Below are 18,872 nucleotides of genomic sequence, written 5' to 3'. Positions count from 1 at the left end.
CCCCGCTGAGTGTCAGGGAGGGTGAGAGAAGAGAGAGGGGGGGGGGCGGTTAGGTTACAGAGAGGGAGAGGGTGGAGGGGGGGTGATACAGGAGGGTAATGAGATGGGAGGGGAGAGAGAGGGAGATAGGGCAGGTAGGGATGAGTGATGTTTGAGAGTGTATGAGCAGGCGACATATGTATGTGCTGCCGTCCCTGGAAAGCTGTAATTGTGTTGAGTATCTCGTCCTGGTTAAATAAAGGGAAGGACTGTTTTTTTTTTTTTTTGGGGGGGGTGGATTGGGTTGGTGGGAGAGAAGGTGAGCAGATGGGTTGAGGAGGAACTGAGGTGTGAGGCTTGTTGTTGGGCGCTGGGGGTCGCACCGCTGCCACAGCTCTCCCAGGTACGGTGTTCAGGGCAGCAGCTGGGACGCAGTCCTCTGCCTGGGCCCCTCCTGGGGCCCCTGATTTTTCATGCCACATGTATGAAAGGAAAGCTCTTGTGTTTGCGAGGGTCCTTGAGCAGGGAACTAAATCTCCCCCAGCTCCAGAGATGACCCTGTTTAAACCATAAATTGATTAAATCTATTAGTCAGTTGGGAAAAAAAAGACATTTATCAAGGAGACGAACAAAACAGTTTCAGGTTTGTGTGCATTTGCTGCTATTTTTAGTTTAAAGTTCACTCTGGATTGGTTTTTTTTTTGGGGGGGGACATTATGATCGCCTTTGTGCCAACAAAAAGACTTAAACCTTGTTGCAGCAGTGGACAAGCTATCTGGACTTTTACTCCCGAGTTTGGGTCGTCCTCCAAAAACACGGCACTCTGCACTTCCCATGCGGCAGATACACAAATCAAAGCATGGAACTGGAACGTTGACCTGCTGAATTAATAATAGCAGTTCATCCTGAGAGGAGCATGAACTTTAGTACCAAAACTGAATTTTGATCTTTGAATGATCCAAAGAAATCTCTTTGGATTCTCTGACATTTTTTTCTGACATGCCATGGACCTAGAAATTGATCGATCATTTGAAAAGGGGGGTAAAAAACAACAACAACAACAGCAGCAGCAGCAACAACAACAACAAAAAAAAAAACAATCGACGTAGATCAATAATGAAATGAAGTGTTGGTTGCAGCCCTGGCCACGACCTTCGTGTTGAAGGGAGAATAGACTGCCTGCAGAAATCGATTAAAAAAAAAAAAAAAAAAAAAAAAATCATTGTAACAGAGAGACAGCGGTGTGGGGGCATCAGAATGAACACCATAAAGAAAAATAAATGTCCATTATCACCTTTGAATTTAAAAGTAAATTAAAGTGGATATTTGAGCCTGAAGGTGCTGTTACTTTTTTTTATTGCTCTGATATTTCAGCTCAAAACATAAAAACACACTTGTGAAGCACAACTGATCACTTCTTAATTCTTTAATAATATATTACATTTATGCGTAATACAATAATAATAATAATAATAACAACAGTAATAACATTGATAATAAACAGACACAGAAAGTACAAAATGATTTGTGTTATTTTTTTTTTTAAGTTACCAACACTGAGTACTTCAAAATAAAAGAAAACAAATCTCCTTTAGCTGCCTTTGACTCCTCCTCGCGCCCCCTGCTGAGCCCAGAGAACTCAATTTCCCATGACCACCCACTAAGAGGAACTACATATGGAAGCTGTGCCTGTTCAATCAGGTGGAGTTAAAAGTCTCCCGAAGTTCCAGAGGAGCCAAGAGCAGGCCGATGTCTCGGATATGGCTTACGACGCTTCTCAGGTGAGTTCAGTCCAATAACTGTGTGTTTGTGTAAATGTATGTGTGTGTGTGTGTGTGTGAAGGCAGGGGCTCCTACAACATAGATAAAGGTGGTGTATTTAAGGTGGCGGGGGTAAATAAAAAGGGGGTAAACAGAATTCAAACTATACTGCCACATGTTGGAACTCATCTCGATGTTTTGCAGATGCCATCGTGACACAAACCAGCTACTGAGAAGAGAGGTCCATGCGTCATTTTGAGTGAGGTGATTGTGGACACATATTACAGTACAGATATCATCATCAAGCCCCGCCTCCTCAGCGAGAGGGACCGCACGGGCTTCTGGGAGGTAAGAGTCTCAGCTATTTTATCCTGAGGGCAAAGGTCAAGATGCAGAAGGGGCACGAGTCAGTCCTTTCCCCCCTCCTTTCTCTTCCTTGCTGCCTCTCCTCCATCCATCCCTCCGTCCACACATCTGTCTGCTCCCTCTCTATTTGCGGTGCTTCATCTCCTTGTCGTGGTGGCTCTTCCCTCCACCCTCTCCTTTGTCCAGCATTTTGATGGCCTCCATCAGGTAGCTCTGGAAGGCGGAGAGCGCGGCGCAGATGGCGGGCGCGCCGAAGCCGTGGGTCAGCAGGCTGAAGTGGGTGAGGCTTCCCTGGACGCCGGGCTCCAGGCAGGGGGTGGGTCGACTGGCGCCCAGTGGAGAACGGTCCTGGGACATAAGGTCCACAAACTCCTTACAGATCTCCCTGAGAAGAGACGGGACAAGGCGTTCGTTGGTCCTTTTAAAACATCAACCAACATACAGCTCAGCAAAACTGTCGATTAAAAAAAGAACAGCACAGATACATTATAATTATGTCCACTATTTCTGTTCAATGATTTTGGAAATACAGACTATTTATACAGAGTTCTCCAGATGGTTTTAGGAAACCTGATGTCGTCACATCGGGCATGAGGATTGGAAGGATTGGAAGGAATGCTCTGCCGCACTGAGAGGTGCGGAGGAAAGGGATGAAAACACTCACTTGGTGGCGAGCAGCATGCTACGCCGTGTTGGGAGCTGCTCCGGCTCGCTCTGCCTGCACAGATACTCAGCTGTGGCTCTGGCTGGAAACTCTGTCTCACACACATAACCAAAGTCCCGCGCCAGATGGACGGCCTCTCCTGGAGGACAAGTGGGGGAGGAAGAGGAAGAGGAGGGAGGGAGGGAGAGAGAGAGGAGGAGGAGGAGGAGACGGGAGAGTGAAAGTGTGTCTAAAGCAGAGAAACCAACCAAATCAAACTGGTGCAGAATAAAAGGGAAAACTCTCCTGCCTTAGTTACGCTAAAACAAAAATAAACAAACAGCTGCTTGTGTGCTTTTTTTTTTTTTTTTTTTTTTTTTTAGAGTCAAAGGTCATCACATCCGCTTGGTTTTCACATCCATTAATTATCCGTATGATATTAAATGAGACGCAACTGAATGGTGACGCCGCTCTGGTCGGGTCGGGTCAGGAGACAAACTCTGCAGCCATTTTTCTCACTTTCACTACGCAAACAGTTCACTGCTCTTCGGCTTTGTGAGGCAGCTTCAGCTTTTCAAATAACGTTTTTGTGTGTGTGTGTGCGCTTTGAGGCCGTGTGTGCGTGCGTGCATGCAGCCATCCATGCTGTGAGTGTTTATTCATGTTTGCTCATGCAAAGATATTTCTATGTGAATATGTGTCTGTATCTGTTAGGATATATGCAGGTCACTGTATATTTGTGTGTGTGTGTGTGTGTGTGTGTGTGTGTGTGTTGCCCTACCCTCCACTAGAGATGTTAGGAGAGTGACGTTGGCTGCCTTGCGTCGCCCGGCAGGCAGGTTGAGACCAATCTTCTCCAGACGCTCTCTGAGACAGCGGCCACCATTCTTTGACTTCGCCCTGAGGGGGGACACAGAGACAGAGAGAGCAGTTTTTAGATGGTCTGCCTGTGTGTGTGTGTATCCTTCCCTGTGTCTGTTAGGCTTTATGACTTTTGTTGTGTTTGTGTGTTGGTGTGCACCATTATGTCTGCGGAGCGGGCTGTGTGCGTGACTTTGTGTGCGTTTGTTTGTGAAGCTGAAGTCTCCCTATGCTCCCTGTCAAAACTGATAGCGTCTTATAGTTTTCTGAGCTTTTTTTTTTTTTTTTTTTTTTCTTTGTCTGCTCTCATCCCTCTCTTGGCTCCAGAACATTTAAATTTAAGAAAATTTCAATATTTATTTTATTTATACAGAACCATTTCTTGATATTTTTGTGACAGGCAGCAGTGGTAGAAGAAATCATCTGACTCTTTAAGTGAAATCTCTTTTAAAATATTTCAGTCAAATGTATGAAAAATTATTGCTTAATAAATGTACTTAGAAGTATCAAGAATAGGAATATTTTCATATTCATGGATGAGTGTATTTTATATTAATGGATTATATAGAGGAGCTTTATTATGGTGTTTTATAGAGTTGGACAGTTTATCTATAAAAATGCATCACATTCATAAACTGATGTATGTAAATTTAAATATTCCAAATAAAAGCAATATATGATATCTGTTAAATTATTGCAGCTAGTGAAGTAGAAGAATAAGGTGGCATAAAATAAAGTGAAGTGGCAGTGATGCATCCCAATCGAGCAGGGTTTGTTTGTAACATTTATCACCCTTTAGATCTTTTAATTATGTCCTGTTAAAGTATTTTAGCCTGAAAAGCGAATCATAAAGTTGCTGTCTTGCCCCAGGGCTGCGGTTCATTAAACCGCATTGCTTCTCTTGTGATTTAGTCCCATGACACACGTTGGGTCCTCTGCCTCGGCCCTATGGTTACGTTCAAGTGCTCTTATTCTGAAAAGCTTCGCGGCGCATCACATTTACACCATGGGCCTCTGTGATTTGGCATAAAATAGTTTCATACAAACTGTAAGGAAATGGCCTGCATCCCATGATTAAAGGTGTCATCTGTAGTAGCATCAGTTTGTTACATTCAGAGACTTCAGACTACGTTTCTTGACGATGAAGACAGGTTTATGTGTTATCTGCAGTAAAGCTGATAGAGGCTGTCGGGATCCCATTTTTATCATCATTATGCTAAATAATAAGACTGTAGCTATTTCACTGCCTTACAAGTCTCCTACAGCTCTGCAGCTTTGAATATCAGCATATGACTCCCAGTAGGTCCAGCAGATTTGTTTCTATTTTGCAGTTACTGCTTTGCTACAAATCCCTGAAGTGCATCCAGAACAGGCCCATTAAGAGCTGATCCGATGGATCAATGTCAGCCGTCCAGACTGACGAGCTGCAGTTGTGTTTTTGTGTGCTATGGCATTATTAATTATTCAGGCTTCTCCCGTGAACAATGCCAGGTTGGTTACTCCAGATAAATCCAATTCATGGCCCCAACATCAAATCCCGTTGTGTTGTGTTGGTGTTGGGTGATGTTAAATTTGACCTGTTTTAACGTTATGTCGAGGCTGTTCACTGCTAAATGACGAATTCGACAGATTTTTTTCTCAAATCTTCAGGCCTCTAATCCTTTGTGTCTACTCTAGAGGTTTAACCAATGACCTCTTCTTAGACTGCTTAATTTTACTAATTTTTAGAGACCCCAGGAAGTAGTTAGATGTTTATATTTCAGAAGAAAAACACAAACATGTTGGTAGAGTCAGACAGGGCTGCGAGCATTTTTTGAGCTAAAACAACATGGCGTCCTCTCACCTGCGGAGGACTCCCCCCAGCAGAGAAGCGTTGAGGCACTCGGGTGGGGAGAGGCGCCGCTGCACCTCCCCGACCGTCACCTTGTATTTGGAGGTGGAGCTGAGCAGCGACAGGCGACCCGGGACCGAACAGAAGACCTCGGCCGGGTTGGACACGGCTCCCATGCCGAGACCTTCCTTACCGATGGACAGGGCGGACAGGGAGGAGCCGTTCAGCTTGGACGGGATAGGAACTGTTTGACGAAAGAGGAAAAAAGAAGGTTTTAGCTCACTTCCATGTTTGAGGTGAAAAACAGAGAAATCAAAGATAAAAAACACAATACAGGGAGTTAAAAAAAAAAAAAAAAAAGAGTAAAAGCCATCAATCCTAGACATATGCCTTGTGTCATGGCAATAGTGTGTGAATGACTGTGTGACAGCGAGCTGCTCCTCCTCTCCTGATTAATCTATTCAGTGTCATGTTCTCCCCTGTGTCAACAGCTCTAATTCTGTTGTGCTGCTTTTCGATTCTGTTGCTTCGACTGCAGACGGTTACATTTCAGCTGTGCATTGTCAAATAGCTTATTTCACACCTTGAAGACCTCAATTCACATTCACTTTTCTGCACCGGGGTGAACTTTTCAAGCTCTTAATTTGGAGGGAGATGAGGGAGGGGGAGCCTGATATCACTGTTCACCACTTCAGGAGTTAAAAAAAAAACAAACAACGATCTTATAAAGTAACTTCTGTGTGATCTGCAGGGAGACTTTCTCTCTATTTCTGTCTGTCTATTTAAAATTTCCTTGTCAATCTTCGCCACATCGTGTGTTAAACTGTGTTGTTCAGGAGTTTTGAGCTGATAAATTAATTAACTGAATTTATATTCATGGGCATACATCCTCTGAAATATGAGGCCTAAAAGGATCCACCCCCTTTTTTTTTTTTTTAGTTTATCATATTTATGTTTGTGAAAACTTCAATGGTGCAAAATATGAAATAGATGTGCACTTTTTTTTGTGTGTGTTTTATTTGACTTCCCTTTGTATTTATGGTTAAGTCTTCTAAAAAAACATAATTCATTTCTGCTTTGATTCAGACACAATTTTGTGAAAAAATAAATAAATAAATAAATAAATAAAAAAATCTCAAAATCTGGACAAACTATTGTGGATACCGTAACAGTTACAAAAGAGAAAACATTTGATTTTTTCTTCCTATTTTATGCCTTTGTGATTAAGGTGACAGTGGACAGATGGCAGAATGAGATGAGAAAACAACAACCAACAAAACCGGGGACGCCGTAGTTCACGCTCCTTGTCTTAGTGAAAATTAGTTTTTTATCATTTTGGAGACTCAGTCCTTTGAGGCACAGCACAACAACATCGGCTTAGGGAATTCATTAAGCCACTAATGGTGCTTGCAACTATACCAATTTATAACTTAAGTATGAGAATACAAAACGTTTTAAATAAAATCATGTTTCCCCGTTTTTCTGATCCTAATGGCTCTGCAATTTTCCCTCTTCTCCCTTCAATTTAAAAAAAAAAAAAAAAAGATATTATCTATTAAACAGCTCTCCTCTCACACTCTGGGCAGCTATTGGCCTCTCCGCAGCACAGATTCACCTAAACTGCAAAAATCTCTAAAAATCTCTCCATTCACAAGCAGCTGATCATCCATCTGGCCAGAGAGTTTCTCTCTCTCTTTGTCAGCTCTCTGCCCCTCCCTCTCTTTCTCTTTCCTCTTATCATCTCTACCCCCCCCTCATTTCTTTTTCTATACTCTGTCTCGTTCTCGTCTCCCTATAGGATTTTCTTATTCATGAGGGCTTTAGGTTTGCTCTGCTATCTTGCAATAAGTGCTTGCTGGGGAGAGTCTCGTTGTGGTAATTGATCAATTCTAAGCGTTTGGCAAACAAGTGGAATCCCTGTCACTTCATCAAATGACTGCCGGTTTGCTGCAGCGAGAGTCGAGCAGTTTGGTTCAGGCTGGAAAAGCATCGAGACCGTCGTCAGGGATTTGATTTGGAGAATTACATCCTTGTTTTGTGTGAAAAACTTTGTGGTCGGGACGTGTCTGAGCCTGTGAAGTGATGAAGTGATGAAGGAAATATTTTGAATTAGGAGGCCAAAGTTAGAAAGTACAGTTAAAAGGTGGAGGCTTCATTTGAAGAAACAGATGTGAAATTTTTTGGTGCATCAAATTATTTTTCATAAACACCTACATGCCTTCAAAGAGAAATATAAAAAATACAAACATCTTGTTCATTTAAGTGTAATTTCACCAGCACAAGCACACTTCGTTTTACGCTGTGGGTCATTTTATAAACACAGAAGGTGCTGCTTGTTTTGGAGCAAAACTTCCCTTTTCTTTATGCACTGCTGCACTCGAACAGGCGGACTACTGGGGCTTTTTGGCTGCGAGAGATTTTTCACAGTATCACTCTGCAGCAGCTACAAACCCAACTTGAATTTTCTAATCGTGCCCCTGTGTCTTCTGCCACTCACACTCAGTAATATTGGAGTGATCATACTCTGCAAATTTCCCCACAACTCCTCTTTTATCATGTTCCCCTCCTTTTTCTTCCTTTTCTTCTTTGCCCCACTTCTCTCTCTCTCTCTCTCTCTCTCTTTCTCACACACACACACACACTATCTCTCTCTCTCTCTCTCTCTCTCATATGACCATGAACAGTTCATTAAGAATGTGTGCCTTTGGGGTGAAGTCTGCAGCTGAGTATTAGAGGACTTCTTGACTTCAAATGAAATAGCAAAACAGAATTATTTATAGTGTGTGTGTGTGTGTGTGTGTGTGTGTGTGTGTGTAACAGTGAGAGAGACTGGTGTTGGAGAGCCCCTAAACACAAAACCCCCTTCAGCATGTATAGCACAATTATATAGGTGCACACTTAGGCACAAACGCACACATACACACTCAATCTTCCTCTCTGTCTCTCTCTCTCACTCTCACACACACACACACACACACCTCTCCCACCTCTTACCTTTTTTAATGACAGAGTGGTCGAGGATGCCCAAGGCTGATCCTTCCTCCATTCCCTGTGTCAGACAGACAGACAGTCACTATCATTTATCAACTGGCCTCACACAGCCAACACACACACACAAACATAGACATATATATATACACACAGACACACACATACTGCTTGCCTTTTTCAGGCTGAAGAAAGATGGAAGGTCTAACATTTAGATTCCCCTCACAGCAAATGCGAACACTATCCATATCCAAGTAATAAAATCTGTTACTCCAGTCGAATTCGATGTCGGGCAAAATGGGAGGCAGCTGATAAATGATGGAAGTTATCACAGATTATTTCAGTTTCCTCATATTTCTACACAGCTTGACAAAGTGAATTGTGTTAACAAAAGCATTAGCTGCTTTAAATTCTAAAATTTAGATAAATGTATATTTTTATATTATTGAGGAGTTTGTTTAGGTCATCAGTCATTTTTCGGACAAGAAAACTTGCCTCTTTTTAATCCACCAGTGATGATACAAAAATATGATACACTTACCTTAAATAAAACAATCATTTTTAGATATATTTTAACATATGCATTTGAGACTTTACAGTCTGATTTTTCATTTACTCCAGTCCTAAAACTGACAGATTACATTAAAACCCCGATTTATTATTATTATTATTATTATTATTATTTTAATCTTTTCATTCACTGGGAATAAAATAGTGTTGCAGGGCGACTCTCGGATGTCTCCTTTGTGTTGAGTTTAGAGGAGGCTTCAAACGCAAAGGATATAATCCATTAATCAAATAAAGGTCCTTGTCAAGTGGGAGCGTTTAACAGCAACATGCCCGGGTTGACTCTTTGCCTGGCGCTGCTCTCAAACGTTTCTTTTCTATTAATGACCATAAAGATCAATTGGTCTCGGTGTTTTTCTTTTACTGTTTCTTTTTTTTTTTTTTTGGTGGAGAGAGGAGGCAACAAACAGCGTCTGCAGCTGCACCTGCTGCAGGGAAGCTGACTGCTCAATAAACCATAGAAACTATTCTTCTCCTAAAAAACAAAACGACTGCAGAAAGCAAAAATAAATAAATAAATAAAAATAAATAAAGCACAAACACAGCGGGCAATGCTGGACGGATGTTAGGATGAATATTTAAGTGGCATCATGTTATTCGTGCAAATTAAAAAAAAATATTTAAAAATTTATTTCTCTATATTTACAAAAAAAAAATATTTTTATAGGCTAAAGCTCAGACAACTTTCAGGAAGGCTACTTCTGATCTGAAGATATTTAACTAAACATTTTTAATAAACCCAAAAGGCACTATATTTTTTTCATATCAGAAAAACAGACCATCTCAAATATACTCCCGTCAAACTCAGTATAACTCCTCATATTAACGAATTCACAAGACAAAATGTCCGAATTTCACATTTCTCTTTAGAAAAAGGGGGAACTTATATTTCAGGCCCGACATGTTTCACGCATTTCTACATTTGTTCATTCTGAAATAAACGACGCACAAATGTTTTCCTTCTCTAGATATCACACAGGAATACTGCTCTTTATAAAGAGGGGGGGGATAAAGTGTTAAAAGGGTTAAAGGCCTGCAGTTGGTTTTTCAAAAATAATGCTAACAACAATCATAATGATAAAATAAATACACAAGTTGAGAATAGATTTCAAAAATCATAGATGATAAATAAAATATAGAGTTTTAATTAAAGGAAAAGTTGCAGTTTATTGATGAGGACTATTCTGCTCATATGAAGGAAAGGAGGAAATGAAAGATAAATTGCCTTGAGGCCTCGCTGCAGTCAGCCATGTGTTTTAAACATGAGAGATATTTCTCAACGATAAGAATGGATTATTATAAAGGAAGTGAATATGGAGGAAGAAAAAGAAGAGATGTTTTGTTTTTTTCTGGAGGACTTTGTGGGCCCTGTTCATGCGCCGAGTGGCTTTTACGCACGAACTTCTTCTTCCATCTAACATCATGAGAGAAAACTACATGATGGGAGGAGAAACACAAAAAAAGAAAAATCAAGTCACCTGAAGATCCTCCAGCCCGTGATGTCCCAGGTGCATACCCAGAGGACCGTCCCCGAGTGCGGCAGCCCCTTCCCCGAGACCGTGGAGCAGCCGGGGGACAGCTGGATACTCCCGCCGGGGGTCGAGGCTCAGAGCCCGGTGGGACTGTGACAGGAGCCCCCCGTCCTCGGAGCGCGACCTCTGCGAGTGCCATGCCGCTTGCTGGTGCTGATGGATGGAGTTGATGGAGGGGTAAGGGTCTGACAGGTGGGAGTACGCTGAGTCCTGGCTCTGGGAGTATGGCAGGGACGACTGGGGGTAAGGGGGAGGGAAGTAAGGAGGCTGGAAGTCAGACGCCGGAGTGTGGCAGAGCGGAGGAGCCGAGGAATAGGCGGCCTGGTTCAGGGAGGACAGCTGGGAGAGGCGGCCGCTCGGCGAAGAGCCGCTTAGTCCATCCGCGCGGTCCTGCAGAAAAAGAGAAAGTTAGTTTTACATCAGGAGCTCCGAGTCTTCCTCAAACTATCCTCCCAGAGAGAGAGAGAGGGGACGAGGAGGAGGAGGAGGAGGAGGAGGTGGGGGGCGACTCGTCCATCAAACGGTAAAATTAAAAAAACGCATGATTGTTTTTAAAGTAAAACACTAATCCACACACAGAAGCTCTCTCTGGCTCCAGAAGAGAGAACGGTGTCACAAAGGTCAGCAAGCAGCTGCACAAAGGCCAGGTAATGCACAACAATAACACTTGGCTGTGCATGGGGGGGGGGGGGGGGGGGGGGGGGGGGGGGGGGGGGGGTGTCCATCTGTAAATAATATGTTTTAGTTTCAACAAACGCACAATGAACTAAAAAAAATAAACAACTTCATATTCAAACTGTGAACGCAGGAAAACCAAATGTGATTTTATTTTTGGCTTCTAGTTTGACCCCCTTCATGTGAGAGCTGCCACATTTTGTGTAAAAACATGCAGTCCACTAGCCTACATTTGTGTATACACACACACACACACACACACCCTGCTGAAATTGGATAAAAAAAAAAAAAAAAAGCTGGGTCACCCAAAATCAATGATTCAACAATGTCCATTATCCTGCAGCCAGAGAGGGCCGCTTAAAAGCATCCACACACACACACACACACACACGGACACACTGTGCAGGATTGTGTTTCTGATTTGACTCCAACAAAGTCTCATCTAAATGTGCGGGGCGCGGTGAGTGGGCGCTTCACTGTCAGTCCGGCTCACTTGGTGTGACACGCTGCAGACAAAGACCATCTCCGCGGCACCGCCACAGTAAACTCTCTGTCAGACAGGCTCCTGACACTTTGGAGGGACAACAACAACCCGGACTGACGAAATAAAAGAGAAAAAGCTGAGCCTGAGATCCGTAAATACTCCGATTAACGTCCAGGCTGACAATTGTTGCCACAGGTCCGAAATTAAATCAACAGATTCCTCAAATCAGCATTTTATTTTACATTTTTAAAAAATGTGCATCTTGCTAATTATAAGTAATGCTAACAAATGTATGTTTAGATCAATCTGCTTCCAGGACAGAAAATAAAATAAAACTATCCAAGTCAGATTGAAGATGAACCTCCATCAACAGCCCCCCCACCCACCCACCACCACCACCACCTCCCCCCACCCCCCGGCATAAAAAAAAAAAAGAAAAGAAAAGGAAAGGTCCCTCTCCTTTTCACTCACCATAGCAGAATAGGTGTGGATTAACATCTGGACCACTCTGGATATCCCCCCCACAATGTAAAATTCAACAGGATGCGCAGGCTTCCAGCGGCTGAAGTCACCTAATTCTCTCCGGGATGTAATCCAGGCTGTTTTAGCGGTCCATTAAACTCGGAGGTGTTATTCACTCCCCCCCCCCCCCTTCTTTTTGCTGTTTTCTTTTTTTTTTTTTTTGCTCTTTCTTGCTGTTCACACGGAGCTCTTTACGCACAGATGAAAAGCTGGCTGCCAGATACGCACAAGACACACGGAGTCCTCCAAGCCGCTCCATGAGCGCACTACTTATAGGTTCTGCGCGCACCCGGCAGAAAGAGGGGAGGGGTCGACAGGGTCCACTTCTCTTAAAGAGATATATTCATTCAATTAAAACCACCCCTGCACAGCACCGACACCGGCTGTCTGTCCTTTTAAAACACGGACAACGAATTATAGGCCACTTCGGTTTTTACGCACCGTGTGTCAAATAAAACATTTTGTATGTTTAGCTCACAAATATGGAAACACGGTTTTTTTTTTTCACACAATTTTTCACACCCATAGTAAGTTTAGAGTTTCATTCACGTGCAAAAATCAACATATTTTTTGTGGAAAATCCCAGATTATTTCTTTGGTTTAAACTTTGTGAAAAACCCCACTGATCCACTTACATGCTGGATTATGGGATGATTTTTTTTTCCTGGATTCAAACTCTCCTAAAACAAGCCCACCCTGCTATGAGACCACCGTAAATGTACCAATGAATTCAGGAGTCTCTGGTGCGTCTTTTACCTGCAAAACGTCAGTCTTGGTCCGGGATTTCCAGAGCATGGCGGTGGCTGGTTGAATCCGGGAGCGGAGCCGCAGCTGGGGGGGTTAAATGTTGGATGCTGACGCGCTGGATGGAGCAGAGACTGGCTGGAGGTGCAGAGAGGAGTGAGTTAGTTTGAGAGACGATGCAGGAGTTTGTATGGATGAGAAAAGAGATGGGTGCTATAGGGAGGAAGGAAGGGAGGGAGGGGGGGGTTAAAAATAAAAAGAGGAGGGCGGGAGGTGACAGGATTCATGGTGGGGGTAGATAAAAAACTTTTTTTCACGGTTGGTGTGAGGACTTTTAAGATCAGTGATGAGGAGCCAAATAAGGAAAACATGGCTGGCCCGCGAAATTCACCCCCAAAAATGTTTCCCTTCCTTTACAGGATACTATTTCTAATATGTAAATTTGCAGGACAAACTTCGGCCGTGAGAAGCTGACTGTTCCCCAAATGATTTCTTTCTTTCTTCAAATTTGTGGCTAAAATATAAATCACAAATGATGACAGGAGTGACTGTCAATTATAAATTATCATTCGTCGTCGCGCTTTAGGGAAAAAAAAAAAAAAAAAAGATTTCAATTTATTTGATGTAGGTGGACATTTTTCTAAATCATCAACTTTAAATAAGGGAAATGGCCAATTTTCCCATCTCAGGAGCAGAAATAACTGCAACCACAAAATGTTGGAGGAGGAAAGGCACTTTAAGAGCACATTAAGGTCTGACAGCGCCATCTTGTGGTAACTAATAAAAACGAAAAATTTCTGGGATTATTTGGCTGTTGTCCACATAGCAAGTAGGTACTGAATTATTAGAGATTGTCTCAACACCTGTATAATAATTGTTCCACTGGTGAAATTCACAGTGCAGCTGTCTTCAGGCTGAAATGGTTGACTTTTCACAGACGTCCAACTACAGCTAGAAGAAAGAAAAAACAAAAAAGGGGGATGGGGAGTGACCGGCGACAAAGGTTACTGTTCTCTAACAAAATAATTCTTTATTCAATGCATTTACATTTCAGCTTTTACACTCAAGAAACAGCTTGTGTGTTTCTCAGGTCCCTGCGGACCCCCTGGTCTCATCAGGCAGTTATACTCACCGTGTTGCAAAATGAATTGCTGCCCATTTCTCTGATTTTTTTCCACCAATGCGAAAAGTGAAAATCACATTATGTTCCATGTAATTATGCTGAAAAATACGATACAGAGAAACACTACATTTTCTTCATTTATCTTTGGGTTTTTTGGCATCTTGGGCTTTTTGTCTCATAATAAAAAAAAGCCTGAGGACACATGATATTGGTATAACTAATGAACACAACAGTTTTGGCTTCATGAATAGCTGTGCTTTTTTTTTTTTTTTTTTTTTTTAATTATTATTTTCATAGAGTAACTTTATTTTCAACCCTGCAGATAAAAATAGCCCATCAAAGAGCCCATTGTCCTTTGGCTGCAGTTTGTTTTTACTTCGCTCCCACTGACTTCTTCAGGTTCTTCATACAGCTCAGAGCTCCTTTATCACTTCTCATCATGTCACCGATCTCCTGTTTACAGACCGGGCACTGCTCTGCCATTGTGCACAGAGCGTCCTCTAGCGCTTCCTGTGAGTGCTGGTCAGGTAGTGCGCTACACTGACCCAGCATGGTGAGCGTGTGTTTCAGCCAACCTTCCTCTCTGACCAGGGTGGCGATCCAGGGCTGAGCACGGATGCAGCCTCCCAGGGCCTGTAAGCCCAACCTCCAGAGCTCTGCAGCCTCATCCCAGCTCTCCTCCCAGCCGACGCTCACCTTAGCTGACCCGGGACTGGATCCAGAGTCCAGGGCGCCGCGGAGGAACCGGAGAGCTGAGGAGAAGAATCGCCTCTGGCCGGCCTCTGCTGGTCCTGGAGAAACAAAGGGTGATTAGTGACATTGATAGTTTCTCATTTAAAGCTGTACGTTTCCATCCTGAAATCAAACAATTGCATAAAAATGATGATAGGAGTAACTCCGGACATACATTTTAATACACACTGATTGGCTTTTACATAGATAACATGTTCAAAGGCCCAGTCTGCATTTTGTGTTCAGCAGCATTTCTGCCTAACACACACGATCCATTGTCTCAATGTTACTCTTCCAAAAAAGTTATGTATGGAAACAGACAAGGGTGACTAATAAAATTAGTCATGCCCACATTCTATTTAGTGCTACCAGTTTCCATGTCATTGGTTTACAGGACTCATTTTGACAAGTCATAGTAGGAAAAACAAGGCCGTGTATAATGGCTAATTCATATTTAAGTGGCTTGTTTGGTCTGTGAATTTTAGCTCAGTCTCTCACTGTCATAGGCCTTACTGAGGCAGTTTTGTGTGTGAATAAGCATGAACCCATTTCACCTGATGGAGCTGATTTAAGTCTACCAATCATCAGTCCCAAAGTGCAGTAATTTGCTGCAAGGACCAGGAGACGGGGTTTATGCACTAAGACAGGGAGCGCTTCACTCAGAAGAGCCTCAAGAGATCTGAAACACTGGTCCTTCCTAGAAAACAAAGACAAACAAAACCAGTTGTAGCACACAATATGACTGCATTGTAAATAACCTGCTGGCGTCTTGTACCTGACTCTCTCTGGTTCTGTGACAGTGAAGTTGAGGAGGGCTGAGCAGGCTGTCTCCATGCTGGGGTCCCTGGCTGACACCACCCCACTTTTCCCCTTGAGGGAAGTCCAGCTCTGGGACAGAAACTGCACCAGCAGGGCTGGTGTGTCGAGTGTGAGCAGCACCTTCCTGGGACCTTCCTCTGCTGACAGGTGGCACAGAGCTGGGAGCAGATACCTGAGGGGAGGAAGATATTTTTGTCAATACCAGCCTCGGGATCTAAGACCAATAAATACTCTCCTTGGATATGGTGATGTACCTCAAAGGTTCTTTGCCTGTCCAGGCCCCTTTCTCTTCAGAGATGGACATTTCAGTCATCCAGCCAGACAGGCACTGCTCTGAGTTCTCACCCTGCAGGTGGCTCTGTGAGTAGCCAATCAGGAAAGGCAGCAGTCCAGTCACTTCCTCTTTCAGACAGGAAGTCTCCTCGGCCAGCCATGAGCACAAGGATCGGAATGTGGCAAAAATGAAAGGGTCACCATATCGACTTAGGTCAACCTACCAGAAGAGGAAGAGGAAGGGTGTTTTGGTAACTACAATGAGGAGTCAAGTCATTTTATAGTACAAAGAATCATTATTATTATTATTGTAAAAGTGCTCATAAAACTGTTGATTGGTTGATAAAACTCTATCTTCATCTGGTGTATTAAATTTAAAATATGTCATGATCAGGCACTTGCTATTCTTTCAAAACGTGAAGGGTCGGTGAAAACAAACTGTTTTCTGTTGGCACTCCATTTTTACTTTGAATTAGGAAAAAAATAATTGTCAGACTAAATTTTTTTTTTTTTTTAATTGCATCTCATTCTTCAATTCAAAGTGGAAATAAAAACAAAATTAATACTTTTGTGCACAATGGTTGCTTTTGGTTCGAGCAGGGGCAGAAAGTAGCTTAATAAAAACAAAACAACAAGAAAAAGAAAGCAAACAATAAAAGTACCATCCTGACCTGTTGCAAGTGGTATATTATGGCAGAGAAGGCCTCCTCCAGCACCCCGAGGACCTGCCTGCTCTGTTGCAGAGTGAGTGAGGAGATGGAGCTTTGAGAAGGTGCAGCGGACGGCAACAGTCCTGGATTGCAGGCTTGCTCTATGGCCGCCTCCATGATTCGGTAACAACCTAAGAATGAGAAGCGGAGATAGATTGTTTATTTATTTTTTAACAAGAGTGTGATCAGTTAAGAACAGACAGATGCTGTGATCACAAACAAAATACTACCTGTGAGAGTATGCTGCTGTTCTGGGCTCAGATCATTACCAGGCGGTTCCTCCAGGCCCATTCTGACCTCCACACAAGCTCGGTTCACCAGTAAGCAGCAGAACTTTGGTGGTCCTACCGTCTCCCACCCATATAGATCCAGCAAACATGCACTGAGGACCAAGATTGGCCCGATCTGCTTTGGTGTCAACTTAGCCTGCATCATGGGTCTTAATACACCCCACATCCGGCTCACAGATTCCTTCAGTTCTTCTCTCTCTACTGCTGCTCCAACTGGGGGGAGAAACTGCACCAACTGGGAACACATGTCCAGTCTGGCCTGGTCTGTGGACTGGCAGAAGTCTTTAGAGAGCCTGACCAGAAGACCAAGGAGTTCTGCAGAGTGTTTACTCCATGCTTTGTCCTTGGTTTTACCTGACAGGAGGCTACCAAGCAAGGGAAGCCCCCTCACTCTGCTGAAAGTCTGGTTTTGTTCCACTGCTTTACACAAAGCAGGAACAGCACCTCTGCTCAGCAGCTGGTCAGGACCCCTCGGCAAGGCACACACAGCTGTCAGAACCTGGTAGCAGTCGGCAGCCATGGCCTCATCGAGACAGTCTGGTGGTGACGTCTCTTTAGTTGGTGATACTCCGTTGGAAGTACTGCCATCAGTACCCTTTTGCCCACTGGTTTTTCCTTCCTCGTGGGCAGGATTAGTTTCTGGGCTTGAAGTCTCTGCTGAGGCTAATCTACTATCTGGACTCTGGCCCACCTCCTCAGCTTGGGTCTGTTCCTGGGCAGGCTGCTTCTCCTGATTTGAGACGGGGCCATTTGCTAAAATGCCCAGCAGGAGAGGGATGGTGGTGAGTAGCTGAGGATGGGAGGCCATGTCTGGGTCTGTGCTCAGGGCGGCCAACAAGGCTGTGCCCAACGAAAGCAGTTCATATGGGGGTAATCCAGGGTCCTCATTTCCTCTGACTGCTGTCACCAGAAGCCGAGCTGGAAGGTTGAGTCCCACGGCCTCAAAGATGCGTCGCAAGGTGGGCTTGTCTAGTTGGCTTGCTGGGCATAAACGAGTGATCTAAGAGAGAGGAAGCCAAGCACAATCATACCTACAAAATAAAGGTAATCACTTTGGCTCTCTCTGTCTTCATTTGGGTATTTGCATCTCAACGTTAAACAGTCTGTCTCCAGAAGCTGATGTGTTTTGCCAAAAAAAAAAAAAAAAAAGATGTTGAAAACCAGAATGCAGCCAGATACAAACACCCTGAACGAATATTGACTCACCAGCAGAAGAGCAGCCAGAGTGTGGCTGTCATTTTTAGCGTGTCTGAGAGCATGGAGACATCTCTCCAACACCTCTCTCTGGGCTTCAGTCAAAACACCTCCACCTCCTTCCCCGCCTCCCTGCTCATTTTTTCCCGGAGGCTGGCTGCTCACGACGGGGGAAACGTCGGCACTATCGGCCATTGTGACCTTGGCGACTGTTGCTGCCGAAGAAGAGAAATGAAAACGTACCGTTAGGCAAACTTTAATAACACCACTTCAGCGTCATGTCTTTAGCTCCCTCGTCGCTGTTACGAGCAACAGCAGCGGACATGTTTTATTGTTATTGTTTAATTTTATTGTTATTTCTTGTCTGATCGTTCTACTAACGCTCGGGGGTAATAACAATTTTCTAATTTAAACGTTAACGTTCATGAAATAACTTACTTTGGACACAGCCCTTTCTCGCAGCACGACACCAGCTCGTCGGCACTCCCGGGGAAGTGGCCCGTCAAAAAACAAAGGAGCCAATGAGAACAGTCGGCTAATGCTGGCTAACCAATCAGAGCAGAGATAGTTGGGAGGCGGAGACGCCATTTTGGTCCATGTTGCAACGTCAGAGAAGCGACGCTACTTAATTTTAAAAGCCAAACATAGTGGGTTTTACTCGCTCCTCGGTTTGTAGCAGCACAGGAAACCACAAAAAATCGACGTGGTTTAAATAGTTCACTGCGTTTTTCTGTTTGGCCATGTTTCCCGTTTCCGCTGAGTTGAACCGGTGCCACAT

At 43.6% G+C, this 18,872-nt stretch overlaps 2 protein-coding genes across 3 annotated transcripts; both read right to left on the bottom strand.

The window, feature by feature from the left end:
• Positions 1–1,466: 1,466 nt before the first annotated feature.
• Positions 1,467–14,181, bottom strand: tfap2e (transcription factor AP-2 epsilon). Of its 2 annotated transcripts, XM_029513545.1 has the most exons (8): positions 13,817–14,181; positions 12,966–13,091; positions 10,475–10,918; positions 8,436–8,490; positions 5,454–5,685; positions 3,531–3,649; positions 2,771–2,909; positions 1,467–2,491 (listed from the first exon to the last, which is right to left on the bottom strand). In XM_029513545.1, exons 2-8 carry the CDS (start codon positions 13,002–13,004, stop codon positions 2,230–2,232), a joined length of 1,290 nt encoding a protein of 429 aa, XP_029369405.1. In that variant the 5' UTR covers positions 13,005–13,091; positions 13,817–14,181; the 3' UTR covers positions 1,467–2,229. The 2 variants fall into 2 exon arrangements, with proteins under 2 accessions (XP_029369405.1, XP_029369406.1); XM_029513546.1 differs by lacking the exons at positions 12,966–13,091; positions 13,817–14,181 and adding an exon at positions 12,159–12,185.
• Positions 14,182–14,333: 152 nt separating this feature from the next.
• ncdn (neurochondrin) lies at positions 14,334–18,589 on the bottom strand. The gene is made up of 8 exons (XM_029513544.1): positions 18,533–18,589; positions 18,107–18,309; positions 16,841–17,900; positions 16,572–16,741; positions 15,882–16,120; positions 15,584–15,799; positions 15,363–15,505; positions 14,334–14,867 (listed from the first exon to the last, which is right to left on the bottom strand). The coding sequence occupies exons 2-8, from the start codon at positions 18,287–18,289 to the stop codon at positions 14,449–14,451; spliced, it is 2,430 nt and encodes an 809-aa protein (XP_029369404.1). The 5' UTR covers positions 18,290–18,309; positions 18,533–18,589; the 3' UTR covers positions 14,334–14,448.
• Positions 18,590–18,872: the final 283 nt, after the last annotated feature.

This window comes from Echeneis naucrates, chromosome 11, assembly GCF_900963305.1.
Source record: "Echeneis naucrates chromosome 11, fEcheNa1.1, whole genome shotgun sequence".
Classification (NCBI taxonomy): Eukaryota; Metazoa; Chordata; class Actinopteri; order Carangiformes; family Echeneidae; genus Echeneis; species Echeneis naucrates.
Note: the sequence above shows the minus strand (reverse complement) of the source record. Positions and strands in the feature narration are given on the sequence as shown.